This window comes from Amphiura filiformis, chromosome 17 (assembly GCF_039555335.1).
Source record: "Amphiura filiformis chromosome 17, Afil_fr2py, whole genome shotgun sequence".
Lineage (NCBI taxonomy): Eukaryota > Metazoa > Echinodermata > Ophiuroidea > Amphilepidida > Amphiuridae > Amphiura > Amphiura filiformis.
In genome coordinates, this window is record NC_092644.1 from 62,245,246 (window position 1) to 62,273,086 (window position 27,841).

General features: G+C 35.7%; 1 protein-coding gene across 1 annotated transcript; it reads left to right on the forward strand.

Moving 5' to 3' along the window:
- Nucleotides 1-13,328: 13,328 nt before the first annotated feature.
- On the forward strand, nt 13,329-27,592 carry LOC140138134 (serine/threonine-protein phosphatase 6 catalytic subunit-like). Its single transcript, XM_072160058.1, is given in 9 exon segments — nt 13,329-13,455; nt 20,773-20,868; nt 21,012-21,077; nt 21,595-21,736; nt 22,725-22,804; nt 23,591-23,708; nt 24,489-24,580; nt 25,997-26,147; nt 26,150-27,592. Coding segments are annotated over 9 exon segments (918 nt in total). The 5' UTR covers nt 13,329-13,377; the 3' UTR covers nt 26,245-27,592.
- Nucleotides 27,593-27,841: the final 249 nt, after the last annotated feature.

Consider the following 27,841-nt stretch of genomic DNA (forward strand, 5'->3'; position numbering starts at 1 on the left):
ATCGCTGGAACGACTCTTGTTTTATTTAATGCAAGTACAGTTGCGTATTATAATACGTTTACCGAAAACTATTTTGATCAAAACTAGGCCGATTGTAGAAGAATCCGGTGCAAACCTATCCGCACTTAGATTGAAACATCCACCAATTGTATGTGCAGCTCCCCAAATTCCATTGGTTTTGGGTAAAGGAAGTACAGTTGCGTATCATAATACGTTTACCTTGATTTAAATATTTTGATCAAAACTAGGCCGATTGTAGAAGAACCCGGCGCAAACCTATCCGCACTTAGATTGTAACATCCACCAATTATCTGTGCAGCTCCCCAAATTCCATTGGTTTTGGGTAAAGGAAGTACAGTTGCGTATCATAATACGTTTACCTTGATTTAACTATTTTGATCAAAACTAGGCCGATTGTAGAAGAACCCGGCGCAAACCTATCCACACTTAGATTGTAATATCCACCAATTATAATTATGTGCAGATCTCCAAATTCCATTGGGTAAAGGAAGTTTTTGATACCCAAACAAATCGCCATTTTTTTTTTTAAATCGGCGAGTCCCGCTGGTGACTCCCCAGCAAACACAAAAACGTTTTTGAAACGTTTTAATTAAGTTATATTTTGGGTTTTGGTTTAGGTAAAAACGTTTTAATAACATTAAAATGTCGAGTTAGATAAAGGTCATGAAAACGTTTTGTATGAAAACACACTACAACAATATTTTTAAAATGTTTTCGAAATGGCATTGTAAACTATTTTTGCAAACATTTTTGGCCAAATATTTTGTCAACACTTAAATAACATTATGTTAAAATATTTGCACCCAGCAAACACAGAAATGTTCTTAAAATGTTTTTTACAAAACGTTTTAATAAATGTCGGGTTATATAAAGGTCATGAAAACATTTTAAAAACGTTATTGTAAATATTTTGGGCAAACATTTTTTGCAAAATATTTTTTCAACCCCAAAATAACATTCTGTTTAGAATGATTTGTATCAAGTTTTCAAAAATGTTTTTGGAATGTTATTAAAACGTTTTTATACCCTTTATATAACCCGACATTTAAACGTTTTCTGTAAAACATTTGTGTTTGCTGTGCAGTAAATTACCAACAAATGTTATGAAAACGTTTTATACCATTAATGTCCCTTTATATAACCCGACATTTAAACGTTTTCTGGCAACCTTTTATAACCTTTTGCGAATGATGTCGAAAACGTTTTGTGTTTGCTGGGTCAGTGAGTGAAGAAAAATCACTGCATGTTATTGTTATTCGTGCATTGTTGAGATTGACTCCGGTAATTGAATATACAGGAATGAAACAGTATGTATAACTCGTGAAACCGAATTCCGGGATTTTTATGTGGTGTCCCTCATGGTTCCCTTTTTGGGAGCTTTACTGTTTTACTTTATTTAAATGATTTTGTAAAAAACTGCTGTATTACATTTATTCTGATCGCAGAAGATGGTATAATACATATTGTCATACGGATAATCAGTAATCAGTTATGGGTTCAGGCAAACAAATCAGTACATGACATAAAAACCAACAATATGATACTAAGAACACCACATAATTATGGTATTCAAGAATAGGAACGAATGTAACTTAACAATAAAGGTTAAGACGCAAAAATGGGATGTAAAATTGAATAGTAGCTTTTCAGATGATGAATGGAAGATATACTCTTTGTTGCCATTTAAATGTACAATGGATACAAAATTACGGTGGTTTCAATACAGAATTTTAAATGGAATTCTTACCACAAATACATTTATGTTTAAAATTGGCAAAAGAAATGATAATATATGTACCTTTTGCAACGAGGAACCCGAAACGATAATTCATCTTTTATCAGACTGTAAAAAGGTTAAACCCATTTGGTCTCAGCTCGAAACCTGGTGTTTACAAAAACTCGGTATTCCTATCACATTTAACCGAAATCATATTCTTTTCGGGACAGATTTAGGAAAACTAAATAGTGCTATCAATTTAATTCTCATTTTAACTAAGTTTTATATATACAGAAAAAGATGCAGAAATTCAACCCTTTCTTTTATCCCCCTTCAGAAGGAAATAGAATATTATCATAAATTGGAAAGATTCATTCTTTTAAAAGATTCAAAATACCGAATTTATCAAACTAAATGGCAGGTTTGGAAGGGACTTTTCAACTAAACATTTGTTCTTATTGTAAAAGCTAGACAAATGCTATATAAATATGTATGGGAGAGTGTGTGTGTGCTGGTACTGTTCATGTATTGTTTAATATTTAAAAAAACCTAGTGTATAAAAATCAAATTTCTGTATTTATCTGAGTAAACTATGATTGTAAAATGTACACTGGGAAAAAAAAAAAAAAAAAAAAAAAAAAAAAAAAATAATAATAATAATAAAAAAAATAAAGGTTAAGACGCTACCAACTTAACCATGAATTTAAATATATAATATATATTCACTGATCACGCTATCCCTACTGTAGTTCTGTGACAATGAGAACCATTTCCGTAAAATGTATAAGCCAACTTATATTTCGAATTATGATTAATTCTTGAGCATTTCATTGGTTTCTCGTGCTTATTTCCTGTGCTTGACAGGTGAAGAAGGGCGGGGGCGATTGCCAACTCTTATGAAAAAAGAAAAGAAATACTGTCTTGTTCCTATACACACACATTCGATTAACATCTTGTCGGAGTACGAAATAGTGTAAAATTGCACAATTTCGCGCACTTTGCGCGAAATGAACCCAATGGGCATCACCTTCACTTCATATAGTATGAAACTGAAACTTTTTGCGCGCTACATGCGCAGATATCTTGGTAAAATTGGGCCGATCTAAATACTCACTGGGTAAGTTTGTTCTTTCACGCTCTAACAAAAAGTTCAGGCACGCCACTGCTGGTTACCGTTTGTTCTTCGTTTAACATTTTCTACATAATTTACTTCTCATAGTTCTATGTAATTGTATGTCTTGATGGAAGACGTGAGTTTGTAAAAGCTATAAATAATCATATTGTTTCTGACAATTGAGTCACAAAAATAAATATAACATTTTTTTACTTCATTTGGAATTTTTGAAGGGAGGCTGAGCCCATAGACCAACATTATTGAGGGAAGGGACTGCTAAGCCCTCTTCCCCTTCTCGGTTACTATGCCTATGCAAATCCCGGAGTGCAAACGTGGATACAGTGCAACCACTACTCCCCATTCCAGAAAAATACAGAACTAATTTTTTTGAATAAAAAAATATTATCCTGTTTTGCCACATGAAACATAGCCAAATCCTAATCCTTTAGTCCTAGCTAGCGATGGAAGTCAAATTTTAATAATTAGCCAATTTTTGGAAATAAGGGCCAAAAACATGCGATTTTAGGGTGTTTTTCGTATGCTGTGACAATCAAGTTCAAAGACTTGTACTAAGACTAATTTCAGTTTATGCATTCTAATTTTTGGAAAAGACATGTTTCATTTTTATAACCAACCATTTATTAAAGTAACAAAAAACACACCCAAAATTAGAGCAAAATTTCAGCATATACTCAAGATTTTGAATGCTTAGACTTGTTCCAAGTCTGTGATTTTTGTGACTCAATTGTCAGAAATCATATGATTGTTTATAGCTTTTACAAACTCACGTCTTCCATCAAGACATACAATTACATAGAACTATGAGAAGTAAATTATGTAGAATTTGTTAACAGAAATGCTGGCAATAGTGGTCGCCCAGAACAGCTAGAAGCCCAGCTGAACTTAATTTCACAATTTTATTGTTTTGTACTTATGGATGGAAAAACTGTTCTCAGTTTTACCAATGATATCTCAGGGATATGAGAAATTACTTTATAAGATTATTCAAAAGAAATTCAATGACTTCCTTTATTTTAAAGAAATATCATATCATTATTAAGTTCATGTTAATTATATGCAGAAACACCACTTATAATTCTTGTATCAGTTTTTCGATGTTTAATGCACGTTATGGGTTCAGGCAAACAAATCAGTACATGACATAATAAAAATTCCTTTAAAAAGGAACAGGGCGAGCAAATGAGGAAGTGTCAAGATAAGAGTGTAGTTATTTTATTGTTTGAACTGTTTCTATAATTCGCATCGATCACAATAAAAATGTTTTTACGTACCTTAAATGACAAGGACTACGGTACTTGCCCATGATCTTGCATTTTGACTATTTACCCGACTATTTAATTCTGACCATTGTGATTAAAACAGGCTTTCAGATTGGTGAGCTATTGTGTACCAAGTGATAAGACCGGGCACGTATAGACGAATCCAACGAGCCAAGTCATGGTCAGGATTTGGTCGGCCATCTTTGGGTAGCCGCTAGCACCAACCTGGTGTTTTGAGCGCCCCATTGTGCAATTTAATAAAAGCCGCCTAACACCTAGAGAAGTTGCAAGGACGAGGAGGGTTAATAGAATAATATATACAATAGAGATAATTCCGCAGGTAATCCCGTCGCATCTATTCATACATAGTCTTTTTGTTCGCAAGTACATCCATTTGTAGCGTTTGATATGGTGTAGTTAATCCGATTATTATGTCACTTCAACAGCGAATAGACCATGTAGAAGCTGTGTGTTTTGCCGAAGGGAACTATAGGGCCTATTGTGTTGTAAACTTTAATTATTCTTTTGTCTACCTGTGTTTTCACGGAAGGTGTAAAACGGGTGATCGAATGCAGTTTAAAATTTCCGCCAAGGCCGAATCATTTCACATTTTGGGTGCATTGTAGCCGACGGCTACCCAACTAAAGGCTGCTAGTCAGGTGTAGGAATGCGTGGATTTGGATTCGTCTATAATAAAAAATACACTGGATAATAGCCTATTTACTGGCAAAAGGTGGGCCAAATAAATCTTAGTTGATTCTTGAACACAATTTAAGCAGGAACCTTGAGGCAGAATTTGAGTACATATTATCCTGTAACGTTTACTTAGCCTAACAGTCAATGAACGTTCATTGTTAGCATAATAAGTAGCTTTGGGTATCCTATGTTATGAAAAAAAGTGTTTACAAAAGAATAACATCTGTTATACATATATACATCTACTTGCTAATACACTGAAAGTCTAATAGAAATGAAGGATAATGAACAATTACAGAACATTTATTGTTGATTGGAGTAGCTATGGGTATACAATGTTTACAAAATAAGAGCGTTAATGTTTTGTACATGAAGTTAACGTCTTTGCTACAGTTGTTAATACATCGAAAATGTGACTAGAGATTTACAATTTGATGACATTCAAAATAATTTAGTATTGAAGAATTTCAACAAATTACAGAACTTTTATTTGTTGACATACTAGCAATATTGTTAACAATGTTGAAAATCATGTTCATAAGCGTAACATCCTCTATACATCTATTTATTAATGTTCATAAACGTATAACAATTTGATACATCTATGTCTTAATGCTCATAAACGTAACATCCTCGATACATCTATTTATTAATGTTCATAAACGTCCTTGATACATCTATTTCAATGCTATTTTATCACCGTGTTCTGACAATAAATTTGACCCGAATAACATTTGTAAGAGGTAGAAACCTCAGACGGCGAGTGGCATGATAGAGCCGGCAACTTGTGACACCGCCCGGCCGTATGGCATTTTCCAATATACTCGGTTAATTTTGTGGGGTTCATTATCGAACCCCAACGGTTTTAGCTTGTATTTATATTATTTATTAACATAGGCCTATTTGTTTGTGATATTTCAAGCGTTTTAAAATTTCAAAATTATCCCATTCAATTACACGGTTGACGATGGAAATTTACTGAATTTAGAGAATGCACTGCGACCACCACCTGAAAACTATCAAAATAGTATTATTAACTAATCCCATATAAACTGTTCAAATATTTATAATATGTTAACATGCATGACATGTTTTAATGTCAACAACAGCCCTCACTTAAGACATTAATTCTCAATCGACAGGAACCATAAGTGCTAAAGTAAATATATTTTCTCTTATCGCCTGCCTAAGTTTCCCCATTTAAGGGGTGGGGTATGAACGTTTGGACAGTATTTATTGTGGGACATTAGAGCACATCAGACATGTTGAATTGCATTCTGAATACGAAGAATGTCCTTTTGATATAAAATATTTTTTTGAAATTCGCAAATGATGATTTTTACTTAAAGTGTATGTAGGTGGGATGAAAAAGCCGACGATCAATTGAAAATTTTGACCTTTCCTATTGAAGATATGGATCTTTTTCCTAAAACACAACAAAAATTAGGTCATTTTGGGAAAAAAATCCATATCTTCAATGATGAAAGGTCAAAATTTTTCAATTGATCGGCTTTTCCTCCCAGCTACATACACTTTAAGACTATGTCATTAGCTTTATAAAATTTACTTCGAGGACTGTTATATATCAAAAATATGAAAATTTTAATAATTTGTCATAAAATTTGTATTACATCGTGATTTTCAAAAATGAAAATTATTTGATATCAGAAAGACATTCTCCGTATTAGGAATACAATTCGATATGTCTGATGTGCTCTCATGTCCCACAAAAAAATACTATCGAAACGCTCATTCCAGATCCCTTAAGGTGGTTCTGGACCCATTTTGGAAGTGCTCTATTTATGGTTTAAACATATTAATTGAGTAGGGCAGAGAACACTGATCCATATGCCTTTTGTTTGAAGCTAATCGGACATACGGTTTTCACAATACATACATTTTAAATGTCTTTGTATTGTATTGTTTTTATCAATAATCAATACAGTTAATGAGCTAATATGACTTGAAAGTGCTCATTAATATGTAATTTTTGCCAATATTTTGCTAAAATCCAATGCATAAATGTTCATAACATTTTTATTTAACAGAATATTGGTTTCAAACTCGGTCAAAGTGTTCCTAATGACTTCCAGATAATTTATGCATAATTAATGAGCTAGCCGCCCTAATTTGCATAATTAATTAGCATTTATGCAAATTAGCTCATTAATTATGCAAATATGCAAATGAGGGGCGGCTTCACTATATAATACATTAGAACATATTAGAAACACTTTGACCAAGTTTCAGGGCAAAAGTATGCAAAATAAAAGTACCATGAACATTTATGCATTGATTTTTAGCAAACTATTGGCAAAAATTACATATTAATGAGCCTTTACAGTCTTTTTAGCTCATTAACTATATTGATTATTGATAAAAACAATACGATACAAAGAAAATATAATTTGATGTAGTATAAAAACCGTATGTCCGATTTGCTTCAAACAAAAGGCATATTGATCAGTGTACTTTACCCTACTCAATTAATCTGTTTAAAACATGCTCAAAGCATTTCCTTATTTCTAGAAAATGCATCCAATACCACCTTAAGTACTCTCTTTAATTTACTCAAGGTTGTGTTTGTATAAATGAATTCAGTTATATAAACACAGCCTGTGAAAAGGACATGTTGAAATAAATAAATTGACTGTGTGGTTATAGTATCATTAACAGATTCTATACGCTATAGCAGAACAACAAGCACATACAGGCAAGTATTTTCCCAGTATCAATAAAACTATAATTTATTTATTTATTCTTTCTTTATCCAGGATAACCTCTTCAGTATCTTGTACTGATCTCCAAGAAGGCCCTGCACTTAATTACAAAATATACAATACTTATTAAATAACATATCAAAACAAAGCTTATACTTTCTAATACAGAAATAATGGAAACATGGAAAACATTTTAAGAAGACATGTTAAATAGAACATTGAGCAAATACATTTTTAAACATATGAAGGTTCATTGACTCATAATTACTTCGTACATCAGATGCAAGTTTGTTCCATGCCTTGGCACCTCTATAATGAAAAGTACGCTTACCCTGATTATTGCTCCAAAGTGGAACAATAAGGGTTTTAGAACTTTGACTTCGCGTACATTTACCATGCATAGACTCTGTAAAAGAAAATTGGGAACTCAGATAATTTGGAGCAAAACCTTTCAGACATTTAAAACTACAATGAGGAGATGGTTTTCCATCTTTTATCAAGTTTAAACCAATTCAGAGAATACATTAAATCAGCTATAGGAGTTCTAATGTCGGCATTGAGCAGAATTCTAGCAAGTCTATTGTGAAGTATCTGGAGAGAGTTGGATAAATCAGCATTACAGTTTGACCATACAGTACTACAATAGTCAAAATGGGGCATTACAAGTGCATTGGCAAGCATATTTAAAGTTTCAGGAGGAAGATAATATTTTACTCTACGAATAATACCAATACGCTTGGAGATATTATTTGATACAAAAGTTACATGATCATTCCAACTTAATTTTGGGTCAAGTACAACACCCAAATACTTAAATGTTTCAACCTTTTCAATAACATTATTTGCATGAGAAAGTGAAATATCATCAAATTTGTTGAGAACATGATTGGTACCAAAGACCATGAGTTTTGTTTTTTTAACATTAAGAGTAAGTTTGTTTTCATGAAACCATTTACCAATACAACTCATATTTTTGTCTAATTCCTGTTGGAGTATAGCGGGGTCAGAAGAGGAACATAAGAGAGTGGTATCATCTGCATACATCACACAATTACATGACACACTATCAGGCAAGGAATTAACATAAACAATAAACAACAGAGGCCCTAAGATTGACCCTTGTGGAATTCCTATGTTAATGCTTTTGAAGTCAGACAAAGAGGAATTTACATTAACTCGTTGTGCCCTGTTACTTAAATAAGATACAAACCAATTCAGGGTGTGATTTCTAATACCATAGTCATATAATTTGCTGTAGAGAATTTGGTGATTGATAGTATCAAACGCTTTTCTTAAATCAAGAAAAATAGCTGCAGTTGCTATACCATTATTCATGTTATGGAGAATGTAATCTGACACATCAAGAAGAGTAGAGTTAGTTGAACGGTTACGTCTAAATCCAGATTGGGCTGGGTTTAAAATATTACACATAGTTAAGTACTTATACAACTGATCATGTATAGCCCGAGGCTATTAATGTAGCCCAACTGTACGTACAATCTGGCAATACCGCTAAATCTTAAAGAAATGAAAAATATCTGTTGCAATTTTCGGATTTGCATAAAAGTAATTCTAGTTCATCCAAGTTGTTAAACAATTATTTCTTTTAATACAAACACATTCCTTGGTAAGACAACGTTATAGCACTGTTTGAATAGCAACATGAAGTAGTAATGACAAATTTAAATGTACACTATCGCCTCTGTAGTTTCCTGATTACATAGACAGCACGATTATTTTATTTTTATTCTGCAATGCTGTGAGGAAATAAGTAGGCCAAAACCACTCGCAATAAGGACGAAAAACCCTTCGCGTTTTTCGCCCAAAAACCAACAATATGATACTAAGAACACCACATATGGTATTCAAGAATAGGAACGAACTTGTGACTTAACAATAAAGGATAAGACGCTACCAACTTAACCACGAATTTAAATATATAATATATATTCACTGATCACGCTATCCCTACTCTAGCTCTGTGACAATGAGAACCATTTCCGTAAAATGTATAAGCCAACTTATATTTCAAATTATGATTAATTCTTGAGCATTTCATTGGTTTCTCGTGCTTATTTCCTGTGCTTGACAGGTGAAGGGCGGGACGATTGCCAACTCTTATGAAAAAAGAAAAGAAATACTTGTTCCTATACACACACATTCGATTAACATCTTGTTGGAGTACGAAATAGTGTAAAATTGCACAATTTCGCGCACTTTGCGCGAAATGAAGCCAATGGGCATCACCTTTCACTTCATATAGTATGAAACTGAAACTTTTTACGCGCTACATGCGCAGATATCTTGGTAAAATTGGGCCGATCTAAATATACTCACTGGGTAAGTTTGTTCTTTCACGCTCTAACAAAAAGTTCAGGCACGCCACTGCTGGTTACCGTTTGTTCTTCGTTTAACATTTTCTACATAATTTACTTCTCATAGTTCTATGTAATTGTATGTCTTGATGGAAGACGTGAGTTTGTAAAAGCTATAAACAATCATATGGTTTCTGACAATTGAGTCACAAAAATAAATATAACATTTTTTTACTTCATCTGGAATTTTTTGAAGGGAGGCTGAGCCCCTAGACCAACATTAATGATATAAAAGATCAAGTTGATTTTCAAAAATTTATCAAAATTTGAAGAAAAATAATGAAAAAATTTATCAAAATTTGAAGAAAAATAATGAAAAAATGGAGTTAGAGATTATCAGAAATTTCACACATCACAAAACAATGGCTTTAGGAAGTTTTTCAACATTGGGAGGGCTGACCAAACAAGAATTTTTGGTGATCCATCCTGGTGGGTGCCCTACAGGAGTTTCCCCCATCAGTGTCAGGAAATTCTGCGAAAAATAGATCAAAAACCACCCCATTAAAACCACACCAAACCATATTTCACGCTATCTGGTCAAATTTTTTTACTTCATCTGGAATTTTTGAAGGGAGGCTGAGCCCCTAGACCAACATTATTGAGGGAAGGGACTGCTAAGCCCTCTTCCCGCTCCTCGGTTACTATGCCTATGCAAATCCCGGAGTGCAAACGTAGATACAGTGCCACAGGGATGCAAATTGTTCCCGGGGGGGGGTCACTCCCATTGTGGCCTGTACACCATCCGCGATAATGAAAACGCGTAAAAGGGTAGTTTTTCGTGGGTAGGGACGATACGAACGTACCGTGTTTAGGGTGTCAAAAACATGAACAATTGGAAAAAAAAGGGTAGCAAAATTGCAATTGCTAATACGCAGAAATGAAATTTAGGGTATGAAATTTGATACAAGGAAAGGGTAGCAAAATTGCAATTGCTAATACGCAGAAATGAAATTTAGGGTATGAAATTTGATACAAGGAATAAAATTCCTGTTAAGGGTATCGTTTTACCCGGGTCGTTTTAGCCAAGGGTTAAATCCTTGTTTAGGGTGCTTTTCAAAAGATGATTATCGCCCCCGGGAAATTGTGCGGGAACGGGGAGCACGGCGCTCCTAGGAAATGACAGTCAAAATTGAGGAAATAATGCCTTGGGAAGAAAAAAGAAAGAGAGGAAAAAAGAAGGAGGGAGAAGAAAAGAAAGGCGGAGAGGAAGAAGGAAAAAGAGGAAAGAAAAAGAAGAGGAGTGAGGTTGAAGATTATGTAGAGGGAGACAGATCTCAGCAAAAAGTAACAAGTTATTAATAGGAGAGGGCTATGAGGCAGTGGAGCTACTGAATGGAAGAGAGGAAAGGTTGTGCAAAATTTGGAGGAATTCATAGCAAAAAGAGGAAGGTGTTGGTGTTAGAATAGGAAAAACAGCAAAACTGAGGAAATTTATAGAGAGGCAGCAATCATATCTGAGGAAACTATAGATTCAGTGTATCAATACTAATGCCAGTGAGGAGAGGACGACCTGAAAAATATTGAGGAAATTAAAAATGAAAAAACCATAAAGCACTGAACAAGTTGTGCTCCCTCTGAATAAAAATGACAGAGGAAATGGGGGGGGGGTGGAAGGAAAAGAAAAGGAAAATGAGCAAGTGCGCTATGTTACCATTCTCATCTTTTGAAGTGCATAATAAAGCTATTTTATGTCTGGTATGATTGAGGAAATCTTGAGCCTAAAAACCTTGCTCCTGAGGAAGAAATCACAATTTGCACCCCTGCAGTGCAACCACTACTCCCCATTCAAGAAAAATACAGAACTATTTTTTTTTGAATAAAAAAAATATTATCCTGTTTTGCCACATGAAACATAGCCAAATCCTAATCATTTAGTCCTAACTAGCGATGGAAGTCAAATTTTAATAATTAGCCAATTTGGAAATAAGGGCCAAAAACATGCGATTTTAGGGTGTTTTTCGTATGCTGTGACAATCAAGTCCAAAGACTTGTACTAAAGCTTACTAAGACTAATTTCAGTTTATGCATTATGATGCATTCTAATTTTTGAAAAGACATGTTTAATTTTTATAACCAACCATTTATTAAAGTAACACAAAAAAAACCACCCAAAATTAGAGCAAAATTTCAGCATATACTCAAGATTTTGAATGCTTAGACTTGTTCCAAGTCTGTGATTTTTGTGACTCAATTGTCAGAAAACATGCCGACAATGCATGTTTTGGCCTCTTTTTTCAAGAAATAAGTACGGTAGGCCCTAAAATAGTGAACTTTTTCTTTTATCTCCAGTTAGGACTAAATGAATGATTAGGATTGAGCTATGTTTCATTTGGCAGAACTTGATAATAATCTTTTAATTTTTTAATCCAAAAAAATTAGTTCTGTATTTTTCTGGAACATGTGGAATGGGGTGACAGCGCACAAACAACTTTGACATTGAGAGGGTTCAAAACAAATCACAAATAGCATGTTGGATGGTTGTCGGGTGTTGGTGAGATAGGTCCACCGTGATTCAATGTATCAGCTTGTATCCCCATTTTCATGCAAATTATGGGGTCCTTGTGTGCAGATATTTTAGGCCTACAAACAGGGGTGTGTTTGCAATTATGTGACACGATCTGGTCCATGGGGGCCAGGGCCGGATTTACCATAGGGCCAGATGGGCCCGGGCCCAGGGCCCCCAGATTTTGGGGGCCCCAAAATTGCCCTGTGCAGTGTGCATCTTCCATTTTAGCCGAAAAACACCATGTTTTGGGTCAAAATAGGGTACACAAATTGCAAAATTTTGCGCGCTTCGCGCACAAAATGGCCTGTGTACAGCTTCAATTTGGGCCAAAATGACCTAAAATTGATTTTTTCGCGCGTGCAAATGTCCTAGTGCAATCTAAAAACTGGCACATGCCTTCCTCACGGTGCGTTTGGGGCCTCCAAATTTTGGCCTGGCCCAGGGCCCCCAAAAAGGTAAATCCGGCCCTGATGGGGGCCATGAAGGAGGCATTTTTGTAAATTGAGTTACTATAGGGCCTAATTATTACATTATACTTACAATAGGCTATCATTTACTGAAAACACCAAAGGCCTATAGTATACTTGGTTTTTAAGTTGTGAAGCCTTTTTTGATATCTATTTTCTTATGTATTTTGTTGTTTTTTTACTCCATATTTTTACCTTTATCTCAGTTTCAAATTTGCCGCCTTTGGCCAAAATGTGTTTTAATGAATAATGAATCACACTTAGACTAACCTTTTCAAATCGTACACAATTTCCAATAGGCCTACTTATTATACCCTACTAGTACTACTACATCATGGACACTTTTCTTTGGTACGCCCATTTTCTTTTTAACGAAATTTTTATTCACGCCCGCCCCGTGAGTGATTTCGAAAACTCAATTACAGATTTTTCTTACAAAAAAGTTAGACTGGCAACACTCAAAATAAATAAAATTGTCAAAATGGCGGAACAGACATCGCTCGATCGGTGGATTGAAATCGCAAAAGAATGCAAATATTTACCGGAACACGACTTAAAGGTATTTTAGTATAAATTTCTATGTTCCTACATTATATTCGCTTTTATATTAGGATAATATGCTTTTCTTTAACAATCCTAGGTCGCAGAAAATGACAATCGAAATGCGGATGCCGTCGATCGATGACTCACTTGCATTGCTACTTTCGAATAATTGCAAAATTTAAGTGACTTCCTTGTTCATGTGTTGCTCGAGAAGTCCAGCCAAGAATTTGCTCACCGATAGCTTCACATTCTAGGCTAGAGACCATTGCATTCAAAATCTGGTCGGATCCGCTGAAGCATGACACCGTGTAAAAAGCAATGGAAGTTCAGAAGTATAAAAGTTGTTTTTTTAAAACTTCCGCGACCGTGGTCGTGCCTGCTGTCGCGATCGCGTACTGCGAGCGTGCAAGCCGCACACACAAAAAGATAAGCAATCACGCTGATTGGCTGATCAACGACTTGACAACAAGTCGGTTGACCCATTGGTTGTCTGTTCGGCGCGTATTAGGCGACCTTGTCACTTTTACGCGATCGCAATTCACCAGCGCGTACCCCGACCACGGAAGTTTAAAGAAAACAACTTTAAACACAGCCGATCACGATAAACAATGACAAAGTCGACAGGCGATTGCATCAAAAATGTTTGCTAAAATTACACAGACTGTCCAAAATAGGCACATCTTGCTCAAAGTCAAAAGATACAGTTGACCATGTTGACTCATCGAAATAACTTTCATCCAAATTTCAACATTAACGGAATAAATAACCTCCGGTGCAAAAAAATTGCACCGCTGTCCGACCGAAAAAACATAGCAAAGTTTATAGCAACGAATGCGTATAAACTATCGTGTGCAAATTCGAAGCTAGAGTTTTGAGTAACTTGCTTGTTCATTGTTGCCACAAATTTTGAGATGTGTTGGTTTTTCCAGCGTTTCAAATTCAATCTGACTTGTAGAAACTTTGCTTTTACTTCAATGAACTATGTGCAATATGCTTCCCAGATATATACGAGATTTTACAATTATTTGATCAACTCACACCTCTTTCACAATCATGACATGACAATCATTTTAAATGGTCACTACGATTTCCACTCGACCACTGCACAGCAAGCCTTGAAATAAGCGGACTGGAACCAGGAGCAATTTGTTTTTGAACATTGCTCCTGGTTCACTGGGATTTACAAGAACCAGGATCAATTTCTGAAGAAACAGGAGCAATTTTCAAATACTCAATTCTTTTCTGCATAAACAGTACAGCATACAATGTACCAGCACTACTGCATCAAGTGCAAAACTGGAACCAGGAGCAATTTGTTTTAGAAAATTGCTCCTGGTTCATGTGAATTTTACAAGGACCAGGAGCAATTGGTGGCTTTACGAGAGCAAATTTGCTCCCCGCGCCCGCTTATTTCAAGGATTGCTGCACAGTGCACTCACATCATTCATTAGCCCAAAACATCATGGCCCTAGTTGTTCCTTCCTCACCATAGGGCCACGGATGCCGTACGTACGTACATGTAGAAACGGGGCACTCTGAACTCACATCGCGGTGATGACGTCACACTGACGGCATCTTTTTATAGGAAGAATTCAAAACACGGCGACGATTTATAACAGTCACAAGTCTGGTCTTTTACATCCTCAACAAATGTGCTCAAAATTTACGAACATGCACCAAATATGTTTTGTTTAAGTCTCATCTTCACGTGTGGAATGGTAGGAAGTGGTATTTATGAGAAAAAGTGGTACCGGTATTTTATGTGTACCCTGTCCCATATATGCCTAGGAGTCTCAGACCTTCGTACGGAGAAGGACAGTGGAAATCGTAGTGACGGAGGTGTGAGTACCTCGGGCTATCACATCATGGACGTACTCTTATTTAGTAAGTCCATGTTCACACATGCTCATGCACTAGCATGAATGACAAACTCATGAACTGCAGATTTGATCGAAAAGTCTATAGACTATAGGATAGATCCTCAATCCAGGCCACTGATAACCGACAATGGATATGAGGATGGCACGTGGAGCTATCTCGTGGGGGGGGGGGGGGCACTCTCATATTGACATACGTCATGTGCCCATGAAAAGACCCCGGTATTTGTGGCGAATCCTACACCCAAATGACCCAATGAACCTGTTTCTTTCAGGAGCCTACACTGAATGACCCCTTTCTTGAACTATAGTCCTCAAAATTAAAATTTTGGCACGGATTTTGAGATTTATGAGTTTTGCCTATTTTGTACTGTAAATTGGGTCAGTTCCAATAATCGGATCCGACCGGGAGTTCCAACAGGTGCTGTGTATGTGTTTGTATGTGTTTAATGTGCATTCAAATACACACTTAGCCGTCGGTTTGAAGAAATCGTTGCTCCAAAAATGATTTTCACCACAAAATATGATATGAAAACACAGGTGAGCAATGTATGAATATGGAGAGGTTCTCAGGTTGTTAATTATTGTCAATATTAATATTTTGCAACATTTATAATGAAAATAATTAACACTGAAGACACCCTACACAGTGTCATCGCCCCGATATCTCCATGGTAGAAATCGCCATGGTAGGTTGAATCCACAGCCACGAAAGTTCATTTTATTCCGACCTTATGAGATGCATATAATTAGCCAAGTGACCTGACTAAGGCTACTGAAAATAGCCGGGGTAATTGATTTCTCGCTGTGTGAGTAAGCTTGTATACGACATTGCGGTCAATGGTCATACATACTGCCTCCACTCTGAGACGAATACCTATGCGCGCTGTAGTCCATACAGGACCAACACAATATAAAATTAGCGATTTTGGTTCAAGACTCACGGCCGTTTCTCAAAGCGCAAACTAGCGACTATCATATCTGTTCCAGGGGTGGAATTTCGCGGGAGTCCGAGAGTCGACTCTCGCAGAGACTCCCGTAAAAGTCCTATTGCGAGAGTCCATGTGGACTCTCGCTGGAAATGATAGGCTCAGCGAACTTACGTTTAAGTTCAACACGCCTTAAAACTCAAAGCCTGCAAAATATAAAGGAAAAGTTGTCAAAGATGCAATGACATATATGGAAGTGAGAATATGATGACACATATATTAAAAACTTAACTTTGTTAGTTTATTTGTTTGAATGCATTTACGTAGGCCTACATATAATACCTTTTGGACTCCCGCAAGATTGTACAACGAGAATCCATTTACGGGAATCCATGGACTCTCGCAAAACTCTCTTGCGAGAATCCACTTGGACTCCTGTGACACTTTACGAAATTCCACCCCTGCTGTTCAACACGTATTTTCAAGTGTATGAGACCAGATCTGGTTTCTTGAGACGAAATCATTTACGGGAGATATTCATCATTTTCTAACCCGATATCCGAAGATTTTCGTCTGATATCAAAATCGTGCATAGCAATTCATGTGTATCGATCCCGTGTATTCATTTTAGTGTCTCTGCTGCACCAAATAATTATTAGCCAGGCGCGATGTCGGTGTGCCCTACATGTATATGGCACCTTCTACAACTTGAGAACAAGTCCTCAAACGTTCGAAATTTGTAGTTACTACGGTACTTGCTGAAATTGGGTATAAAGCTAGTTTTGATTGTCAATTAAATGTGAAATTTTGGGCACACATACAAAATCACCCCATTTTTGACATTGCTAACATCGAATGACCCCCTTTTTTATGAAAATTTCTACACCGATAGACCCCTAGTTTCATATGCTGGTGGGCACAGGTACGTCACTTTCATATGGTCATTTTCACGGTAAAGGGTGTAACTTTGGATTTTTAACACTTGATCTGTGGTGGTCTAATAAAGCTACAGAATTCCACAATGTTTGGCCACATAAGTCACCTAGTTAGCAGCTACCTTGGGTAGCATAATCATCTTTGGGAGTTACTGCGTTCAGTTTTGGCAGGCTAAAATGTCCATAAATATATGGCCTTTTTGATACTAAAAAAATAGTAACATTTTTGTAAAGCCCTGTGTTTTCTTCAGTTAGTTCATGTATAATTTTTCTTATGCTGAAAGTGTAGTCATATGCTCAGTAAAAACTGCCACATTAGTTTTAATTGTGAACAGCCCTGTATTTTTGAGAACCAGACTTCGATATTTGTCGTTTCGGAGGCTTCATTTTCCGTTAACAATTGTTTTAACAAACTTTGTGGGTATAGCTTTGGTTCATAATTCTTTGTTATTTCTTTATTTCTTCTTGATTCATAACAGTTGATTACTTAACTTGAAATAGGTAACAAAAAATTAGTCGATTTGCAATCTTTTACAATTTTTATAAAATCTTGACTTCAAGAGGCGATTTTCCGTTAACAATTTTGAAGCCTCCGAAACAAACTGTTCAGCTAGCTTGTGCAAATATAAATAAAAGAGCTCATCCAATCTATTTATCAAAATGTAGCAAAGTAGATCCTCAAGTCACTTGTTTTTAAACAGTGAAGATATACATCACCGTTTGAAAATGAGACCCAATACAAACTTTCCGTTAACACTTGAAGCCTCCAAAACAAATGAAGCCTCCGAAACAACAATAAGATGAATTATCATCTTTGCACATCTAAATTGGTGTGTTTCATATTGATATCTGCATTGTAATTGTTACTTGATATGTGCAGAATGTCATAAATTTCAAAAAGTGTTGATATTATGGTTAATGTTTGAAAAATATTCTGATACCCAAGAAAGCCTGTTTCGGAGGCTTCACATGCAAGTTAACACCATACTTAACAAATGTGTGAAAAAATGTAAGTGTGATAAATCTACAATATCTTCGGCATAGAATCATTGATTCAATACTTTCAAGAAAATAACAGCTTAGATGATTCTTTTCAAAAAAACTACTTCTGCAATGTTGTTAACATGAAGCCTCCGAAACAAAAAATCATGACTTGCTGTGATAATTTACTTTTTGTCACAACTGAAATTCAATACTTAAAAGCAAAGCATGAAAATTGGTAATTGTGATATTTTTTACCTATTTTTTCATGTCAACTTGTAGTAGTTAGCCAAATATCTTACTTTTATGATCACTTGTGTTATTAACTGAAGCCTCCGAAACACAAATCGCTTGAATTGCTAATTCTAAAAAATAACTCCAATTTCTATGAAACTTGGCTGGGAGGTTCCTTTTATCAAGTAGTATTTATTTGTACATGAAGTTAGACATTCAAATTATTTTAGGAACCCAATTAAGGGGGTACTACACCCCTGCCCAATTTTGTGCCTATTTTTGCATTTTTCTCAAAAATCATAGCGCATTGGTGACAAGTAAGATATGTATATTATAGGGGCAAGGACTACAACTACTGCACTGGAAATTTTATTTCAACACAGACAACAATTGTGGAGTTACAGTCAAAAATGAGGGAAAACCAATATTTGATCAATAAATCAATAACTACTTGCCTTGAGTTGCTGAATTTTCAGTGCAGTAGTTGTAGTCCTTGCCCCTATAATACATATCTTACTTGTCACCAATGTGCTATAATTTTTGAGAAAAATGCAAAAATAGGCACAAAATTGGCCAGGGGTGTAGTACCCCCTTAAAAGTTAAAAAATATGTTTAACGTTGGGAAATTTCCATTGTAAATGACACTTTATGTTAAAGATTTTCAAAACTGCAAATAAAACATAGCAAAACATGGTATAAAATTTCTGTTGGCTTACTTTGGAATGGAATTTCACATGTATTCTAGCTTTCATTTCATAATTTTCTGAGCTTATGTAAAATACATTTTTTCTTAGATTTTAACCAAAATGTTATGGAAATGTCAATTTTTTTATTATAAATCAAAAGGTTAAAGCCTTGAAACATTATTTTACTTGAATTTAAGTTGCGACTATGCATGATTTCAGTAAACAGAAACATATTTAAGTGGTTTGAAATTTTGACCCTAAAAATCAAAAGTTACACCCTTTACCGTGAAAATGACCATATTCTAGTGCCTCCACCAGGGCTACATGTATCTCAAAACACGTCTGAATCGGTGAAGCATGACACCATGTAAATTTGTAATCAGGGAGTAAATAGTGCCGATCACAACAGGTAAAACTGCCGAAAAAGTTACTCAAATAACACATTGGCGAATTGTTAGCATGGTTAATCTCTTAAGATAAGCCTATCGGCATTGAAAGTTTGCAGTGCATTGTCTTTGCAGTTTTGGGACACTTTGCCATCTGACCTATTGGTAAAATTCAGAAAAATTGTTTTTTATGCACATACAAAATATAGTCTAAATGTTTGACAAGAATAGAAACAAACCCAAAAAACACTATTATTGTATAATTAATTTAATATTTTTAATGATCGTAATTTTATAACATTGACAATAATGAATTAATAATGATTACAGCATTTTCCCCGATATGTCAGAGGTCAAAGTGTCCCAGAAGTGCTCTCAAAAACCGGAAGTTACAATGGCGATTGGGCTTATTATTAGCAAACTTTGCTCAGAAGATACAGATTTAAGTCATCAAAATAAATTTCGGAAACATTCAAGTTCACAATTGACAACGATTGAGTGACTCGAGCAGATGGCTAGAGCTCTATTATACATAATGTAATTCCACAGTCCACACTCTATCTTCTATCCACACAGTAAAACTACTGTGTCGTCGTGGATAGCATGACAATAGACAGATTTCTCAAACAACTGCAGACTTCTCCGCTTGGTATGAACTGAGGCCCTGGCTAGGCTAAATATATCGCCGATTTGCAACATTAAAATGGTGGAATATTTTAAGTGATGCTGGATATTTTGAAATGTGTGGAATTTTTTTATATTCTACCATTTTTACTAGAAATCATAAGGAATCGATGGGTGCATATTATAAATCTTATGATACTTAAGTATTGTTCCATGCCAGTGTTGGTGAGTACTGCAGGGACTGCCTTTTGAGGAGAGCGAGAGCAATCACTCTCTACTGCTCTCCTTACATCTGATATAGGAGAGTGATTTTTAGCTCTGCTTAGTTGACAATTCTCTGCTTACATTCTGTTGTAAATGCTCTAAACAGCTCTCCTTGAAGGCTCCAGAAAAGATATTTAATGCTCTCCTGCAAATTCCAAAAGACAGTTCCTGGTACTGACCATTTGGCAGGGGTCGCGCTAATGCGGGGAACTGTTGCTGGGCCTCAATGAAATTAACCTTAAGCTTACCTAATGCGTTCAACAAGAATATCTCAGACGCACAGAAAATCAGGCTGTAAAAACTTAATGGCATTGACAGGCACAAAACAAATTCCGATCATTTCAGACAAAATGTCAAACAAGTCTTGCAAAGATGTAAATATTCCTAATCTCTCATCTTTTTATTTCTTTTTTGCAGAAATTATGTGACATAGTATGTGACCAATTATTAGAAGAATCAAATGTGCAGCCAGTCAAGACTCCAGTCACAGTATGTGGAGACATTCACGGTCAGGTAAGAAAGAAAGTGTTATAAAATGCCCACATTAACAGATTACATCATGTCATATAGCACGTCTCAAACTTACCACCTTAGCCTTATGAGCGCAATATCATGCGACAGCCCTTAATTATTATTTCACAATTTTATATTGACAGTTTTACGATTTAGAGGAGCTGTTTAGGACGGGAGGACAGGTTCCAGACACAAACTACATTTTCATGGTAGGTTCTTTTTGTTACATTTTGCTAATGCTAAACTAAAGGATTTTAATTTAGTTTTGGCTGATATATTTTGGGATAAGGTAATGGGAAGAGGAAACAGGGACTTGCAGTATATGTCCAGCACCTCCTAAGAGATACTTTAGGGATGCTGCAGCCAAACAAAATTGTTTCGCTAGCCCAAGATTGCAACAGTTGGAGAAAGCTTGTAGTCGCTTGCTCCGCAGCCGACAGATGATGATGATGAAGGCAATGAGGTGGAACCAAAAGAGTACCGACTTCAATATGTTTGTGTGTTGCTCATGGAGGGCAAATAGTGTACCTCCAAATAAATTTCACTATGCACTCGGTGATAAACACAGCTTGGCAATTTTTGAGTTGATACTCTTTGGGATAAGGCAAATATTTCAGAATTCTTTCCATCTCTGTTTATCTAAATTAATAATAAAATGAAAAAGACCTTTCAAAAAACCCTACTATATTTTCATTATGTTAATAAAATTTGATTTTTTCATGACAGGGTGACTTTGTAGACCGTGGTTATTTCAGTCTTGAATCCTTCACAAGATTACTCACATTGAAAGCCAAGTGGCCTGACCGTATCACACTACTCAGAGGCAATCATGAAAGCAGACAGATCACACAGGTCTATGGATTCTATGGTAAGAAGATATTAAATAGAGGTCCTGAAATGTTACCCTGGGGTATGCAGTTTTATTTTAATCTTGAGATGATGATCACACTATTGTGTTATCCACTTGATGAAGTTAGCCCTGGACAAGTAGCACTTGTAATTTTGAGAACAAAGTATTATAAAAAAAAAAAAGCCTCATTCCGCATTAAATTTTTGAAGTCAGAGGTGACATGAGACAAAGGGCGTGATCACATCAGGCACTTTTGATGTAGGGACGTGGAGTCGACCCTACATCGAAACCACTTCCCGTGTAGTGTGAACACAAAGTAAGTGGATTCGACCCTACATCAACAATGTGGATCGAAACTACCTGGTTGAGGTAGTTTCGACCCTAGGAGGTGGGTTAAATTTCGTAATGTGAACGGATCGACTCCACATATACCGGAAGTGGCTGTGGTTGTACAGGCCGAAATGGTGAACGTCAATGGAACAAAACGAACTGTATTCACTGAGAATTGACTTCATGACATTTACATGCTAAAAATATTTCAGTCCACAGCATGCTCAACATAAGCTTACATAAATTACTTGTTTTAAGATCAAACAGGCCGTGTTACGGGCAATCCCAAATAAATGGCATATATGGTTCTGTTTTCGGCGTTTTAGCCGCCACAATGTTACCGCTAATCGCTTCTCTGGGGTGATGGTTTTTACGAAATTTGGTATCCATGCTGCGTGGTAACGGCGCTTTACTTCCGGGTCGTTCTAACATCGGGGTATGTGGATTCGCTCCACTTACGTCATAACCCACTTTCGATGTAGATTAGCTTGGTAGTGTGAACGCGAACTCATGTGGATTCGATGTGGATCGACACCACTTCACTACCTAGGTACGAACCCACATTGTGTAATGTGAACACGCCCAAAGAATTAATTTTGTTTGGCCTGATCGACCATGTTCCATACAGAGGTGTTGAGGACATATAGCATATTAAAGTGAATTTTTGTCGTTTCAGATGAATGCCAGAATAAGTATGGTAATGCCAATGCATGGAGATACTGCACCAAGGTGTTTGATTTACTCACAGTAGCTGCAGTAAGTAAACAAGATAGAACATTTAACTTTCTTGTGAATATGTTGTGAATATAGTTTAAGCAATGAATTTATTGATTTTAAAATAGGTCTAAAGTCATTTATCTGAGACAAGCAAAACAAGTGTCAGGCAACCTGAAATGGCATTGAAGTTTCACAATGGACAATACACATGACATGCTAGTGCCGTACTATTACGCTTACTTTCCTATTCGGAGAGGATGTCAATTTCGACATCCTCGTCTGTTTACAAACAGAGAGGTAGACAAAAGACCGTTCCGCTTGTCCAAACACACAAGTATCAGAAAGATGGTCCACAATAGCGTGATTCACGTAACATGAATAGGGATTAAAAAGCTGTCAAGTAGAACCATGTGCTTCTTTTGTCCAATTTGCCATCAAGATTTCATATGGAAACAGTTCAGACCCAGAACACGATCATGTCAGAAATTAATAATTTGTTCTGGGACTGATTATTCGGACTAATGACATGCCTGTATTTGTGACCATGTACCTTAAATTGGGTTGGAAAACTAGCAATTAATGTACCTTTTTTAATTTTTAGCAAGCATATCCTGACAACTTGATACCAGGGGCAGATACAGGATGGTACTTGGATTAGATAGAGACTATAATTGGCTAAATTGGACTTTTGCATGGTTCTGATCAATTTTTTTTTTGGGGGGGCAGTGCCCACCTTATATACCCCTTTTCACACATAATATGCACAGTAGTGTAAGTAACCCATCATAGCTCTTAAAATACACATATTGTGATTATATTTTGCAGATCATTGATGAGCAAATTCTCTGTGTGCATGGAGGTCTTTCACCAGATGTAAAGACATTGGATCAAATTAGGACCATAGACAGAGCCCAGGAAATACCACATAAAGGAGCCTTTTGTGATATCCTTTTAATATTGAATTATTATCTACAACTGTGGTCTAGCTTGCATTAGCTTTATGTACATGTATCTTGTGGTTTTCTCAACAATTATCGAGATTCTTTTGTTAAATGTATCCACATTCGTGTACAATGTACACTGTACATGTTAGACAGCCTTGCTGGAGAGTGATTGTGACATTTAATGCAGAGAACAACATTTGGAGATTAAGCAAAAGGAATTTTTGTTTTTTCTGTCCTCTATGGTGTCACAGAGGATAGACAGATCCAACTTTCCTTTTCAGTAAATCCCGTAAGCCTTTGCGGGGAGATGTTTGATGTCATGCCGACATGTACATCGTTATTGCCAACTTCACAGCTTTCAAATGTGCACTAACGATGTTCACTATTATGATGTGCACATTAGCATGACATCAAATGACAACATCTCAAGTCTATCCACAAAGGCTTATGGGATTTACCAAAAAGATGAATAGATGAGCTTAGCTACACCCCCACTGACTAAGAAAGTGTAATAAACAATAGATTGGTGCACTGCAGGAATTTTACTCTGGCATGCTGGGCTGGCAATCACATTTGAACTTAAGGCGCCGTATTGATGTGCATTCAACAGGTTGCTGTCACTGACTAAAACTATTTCATTAGTTTATATTCATGTTGTTGTTGTTTGGTTGTTCCCCTGACACTGCTGGGTGATACCACAATTTGAATACTAAAAATGCAGATTGATTATGTTGATAACAAGATTTGAAAATTTGTAGATTATCCTTGACTATTCTTACATCTTGTTTGGTCTGATCCTGAAGATGTAGACACATGGGCCATTAGTCCCAGAGGAGCTGGTTGGCTGTTTGGGGCAAAGGTCACCAATGAGGTAGGTTATAAGTTATTATCTGAGTGTATGCCATTGTCCCAAATGATTCGTAAATTTCTTAACCTTTCATTGGTGTCTAGTTTTGGTTGAATTTTATTTTCATAGAAATCACTGTGAAAATTAAATTTGTTTGAAATTTGTTTAACATTTTAAAATGTTGGCCATTTGAATAAAATTAGAATGCTATGATGATCCTTGTATTTACCTGAATATATTGCACCCAGACTTGAAATCTTTACAACTTGCAAAGTTTTGCTGAGTGCAGTGTTGCTGAAAAGCTGAATAGTAATGTGTGGCTTAAAGGTAGTGATGACATCACTAATCTACGGACAACTTGCAAAAGTACCATCATTGAAACAAAACCATGAGACACTGCACAAGATAGTATGATTACACTTTAAACAGATGTAATATACTTAAAGGAGGATTTCGTGATCCTAGCATCCTTTTTTTATGACATTTTTCAGTAGATATCCACCAAAAAAGCTTATTTCCAAAATTTCAGTTGATTCCGATTTTGCGTTTGCGAGTTATGCATGATTATGTGTATTACACTGCTCCATAGACAATGTGTTGTAATTTCGTTCTGATGCACCAGAACGAAATTCAAATTTGGCGATATTTTTGCTAAACGAATTAATCTGCAAGAAATATTTGGTACATAAACATTATGTAGCCAGAGGTATCCAGTGGTGTAAAAATCTCAACTTTTTTTGGGAAAAGTGGGGGATGAGGCTGTGGATCACGAAATGCCCCTTTAAAGAAAGTAACAAAATAAAAAAAGTTAATATAGTTTTGTAGATGCATCAATTTATTCTACTACACACTTTGGTGTTCCACTTGCTACTTTAATTTCTCCAAGTCATATTTATTTGTATGACAAAAGGTAGAATTTCAAGAATGACAAATTGACATTTTCTCCAGGCATACAAGCAATGAACATCATGCCCATCACCCTGATGTAAGCCTTTTCAAATGTTACTAGAAGCACTGAAGGAGCAAGGCTAAATTTGTTATTTATCTGATCTTTTGCTGTATGTCCAGACCTTAATAAAATAAAATAATATTAAATTAATGGTACCAAAATAGGCAGAACAAATTTAATATGTGATGCGATCAAGCAAAATCAGTCGGAACTCGGAAATATTGATTTTGAGATATAGCCAAACAAAGGAAATATTTCCTTTTGTTTCCTCTTGTATTGGAAACTCTTTAATTGCTCATATCTTTGGAACTGATTTTGCTTCATTGCATCACATATTTAGAACCTTTTAATTTTTCTGTAAGTTTTTTTCTTTAAATAATTGCTGCTTATTTTAAGTGCAGCAATACTTTTTGCAATATCTTATAGATAAAATTTGAATTTCACATGTTCTGATTAATACTAGAATCGTTATCTGTTTTTTCTCTTCATAGTTCGTACATATAAACAACCTGAAATTGATTTGCCGAGCTCACCAATTAGTCCATGAAGGCTACAAGTACATGTTTGATGAGAAACTCGTTACAGTATGGTCAGCGCCCAACTACTGCTATCGCTCATGTAATATCGCTTCAATATTAGCTTTCGAGATGCTGACACCAGGGAACCCAAACTCTTCCGGGCAGTCCCTGATGCAGAGAGGGTTATACCAGCCAGAACAACAACACCATATTTCTTATAGAACTTGTTGAACTTGTTTAGGGATATTCTCTTCTCTGTGGATATATTGGTCAACAAAAAGATGAGACAAAGAAAATGTCAGATATGATATAACCCCAAGTGATAACCAACTATTTTATCTGCTGTATTTTGACACAACTGTGCATCATTATGATGACATTGTGAAAATTGCAAAATTTTAACATCGCAAAGATCAATTAAAAAGCCTGATATTTTTGTTATTATTAAATTCTAACAAGTATGGTCTGGCCACATTAACTTGTATTGTATTCAACAAGGCATGATATTGCCAGTCACAAGGAAATCCAATTCAATAATTTGGGCCTATTAACTGAACATCAAAAAGTTGATTTGTGCTGTGTTGATGTGATTTACAAATAACATGCCTTCATGTTATAATGGATGCCTTCCAATCCCAACTGATGTTCAGCCATCAACATCCTAGGACTAGGAGAACTGGCAGTTAGGTTTTGATGGCACCCCTAATTGCTACATGTACTTGCCCAATTCTCATTAAAATGCTCATGCTTTTTGAGACGATCATTCAAAGCCAGGCATTGATAGTAATGCATAATCTGTTTTTTTCCTACCTCTTGATCTTGTGTTAAAACCCTGCCTAGTGGATTACCATAGCAAAATCATGATTGGGCCAAAAAGTTCCACCTACATGTATATGAATGTTCCCATGTGAATTAGTGTTGAATATTTGGCCACATTATGGGTTTGCCAGTCATTAGTAATCGGACATGTCACCCTCAGCCATTACAAAATTCATTATATTTGTTGGCCAAATTTTTATAAGTTTTGTATTTTGTTCGAATTTCGGCATTCCCCAGAAGTCCTTAACAAGATTTAATTGAAACTTGGTTAACATCAGTGTGAATGCTCAATGCCATTTTCTTGGGACTCGCGTAATACAAATGTGTATGCCCGAACATGAGCATTGGTGTTTAATAACATAATTTCATGCAAGATTATGGGGATGTTGAAATTGGTGTAGTATTAAAAGGGGAGACTAGAGTTCTGCTAGTACCCCTACATGTTTTGTTTGGTGTATTTTGTGTTCTTTTGACATTTTGATATATGCAACAAAATAGTTACCATAGCTTTTCATGTAATAATTGTATTCCCTAAAGGATCAAATTAGCCAATCATTCCATTGAGGGAAAATACTGGGGCAAGATAATGAAGCCCCTTTTTGCAAATACCTGTAATTTGAAATGCAGTAAGTACAAGTTTGCCCATGTTTGAAATATCAAAGCAACCAATATCTTTTAATGTGTATGGAGAAGGTAACTGAGGTGCATGTACATGATTAGTTATTATAATAAATAAATGATTTAAAGTCACATTTTGTGTCAATTGTTTGTGTATTGTGTATACGAATTGAGCCATGTTTACTAAATTAGTCTAGGAAACCAAGCAAATCAGAGACAAATGAAATGTTGAAACCATCTTTTAATATAACTTGCGGCATGTACTATGCAAGGCACTACGGAGAAGATGCAAAGTAAGTTCCCCCTAATACTTTTTAAAATAAGTCACAAAATATTTTACGAAATGTAAAAAGGTATGTATAGCCCTATTTGTTTTACACA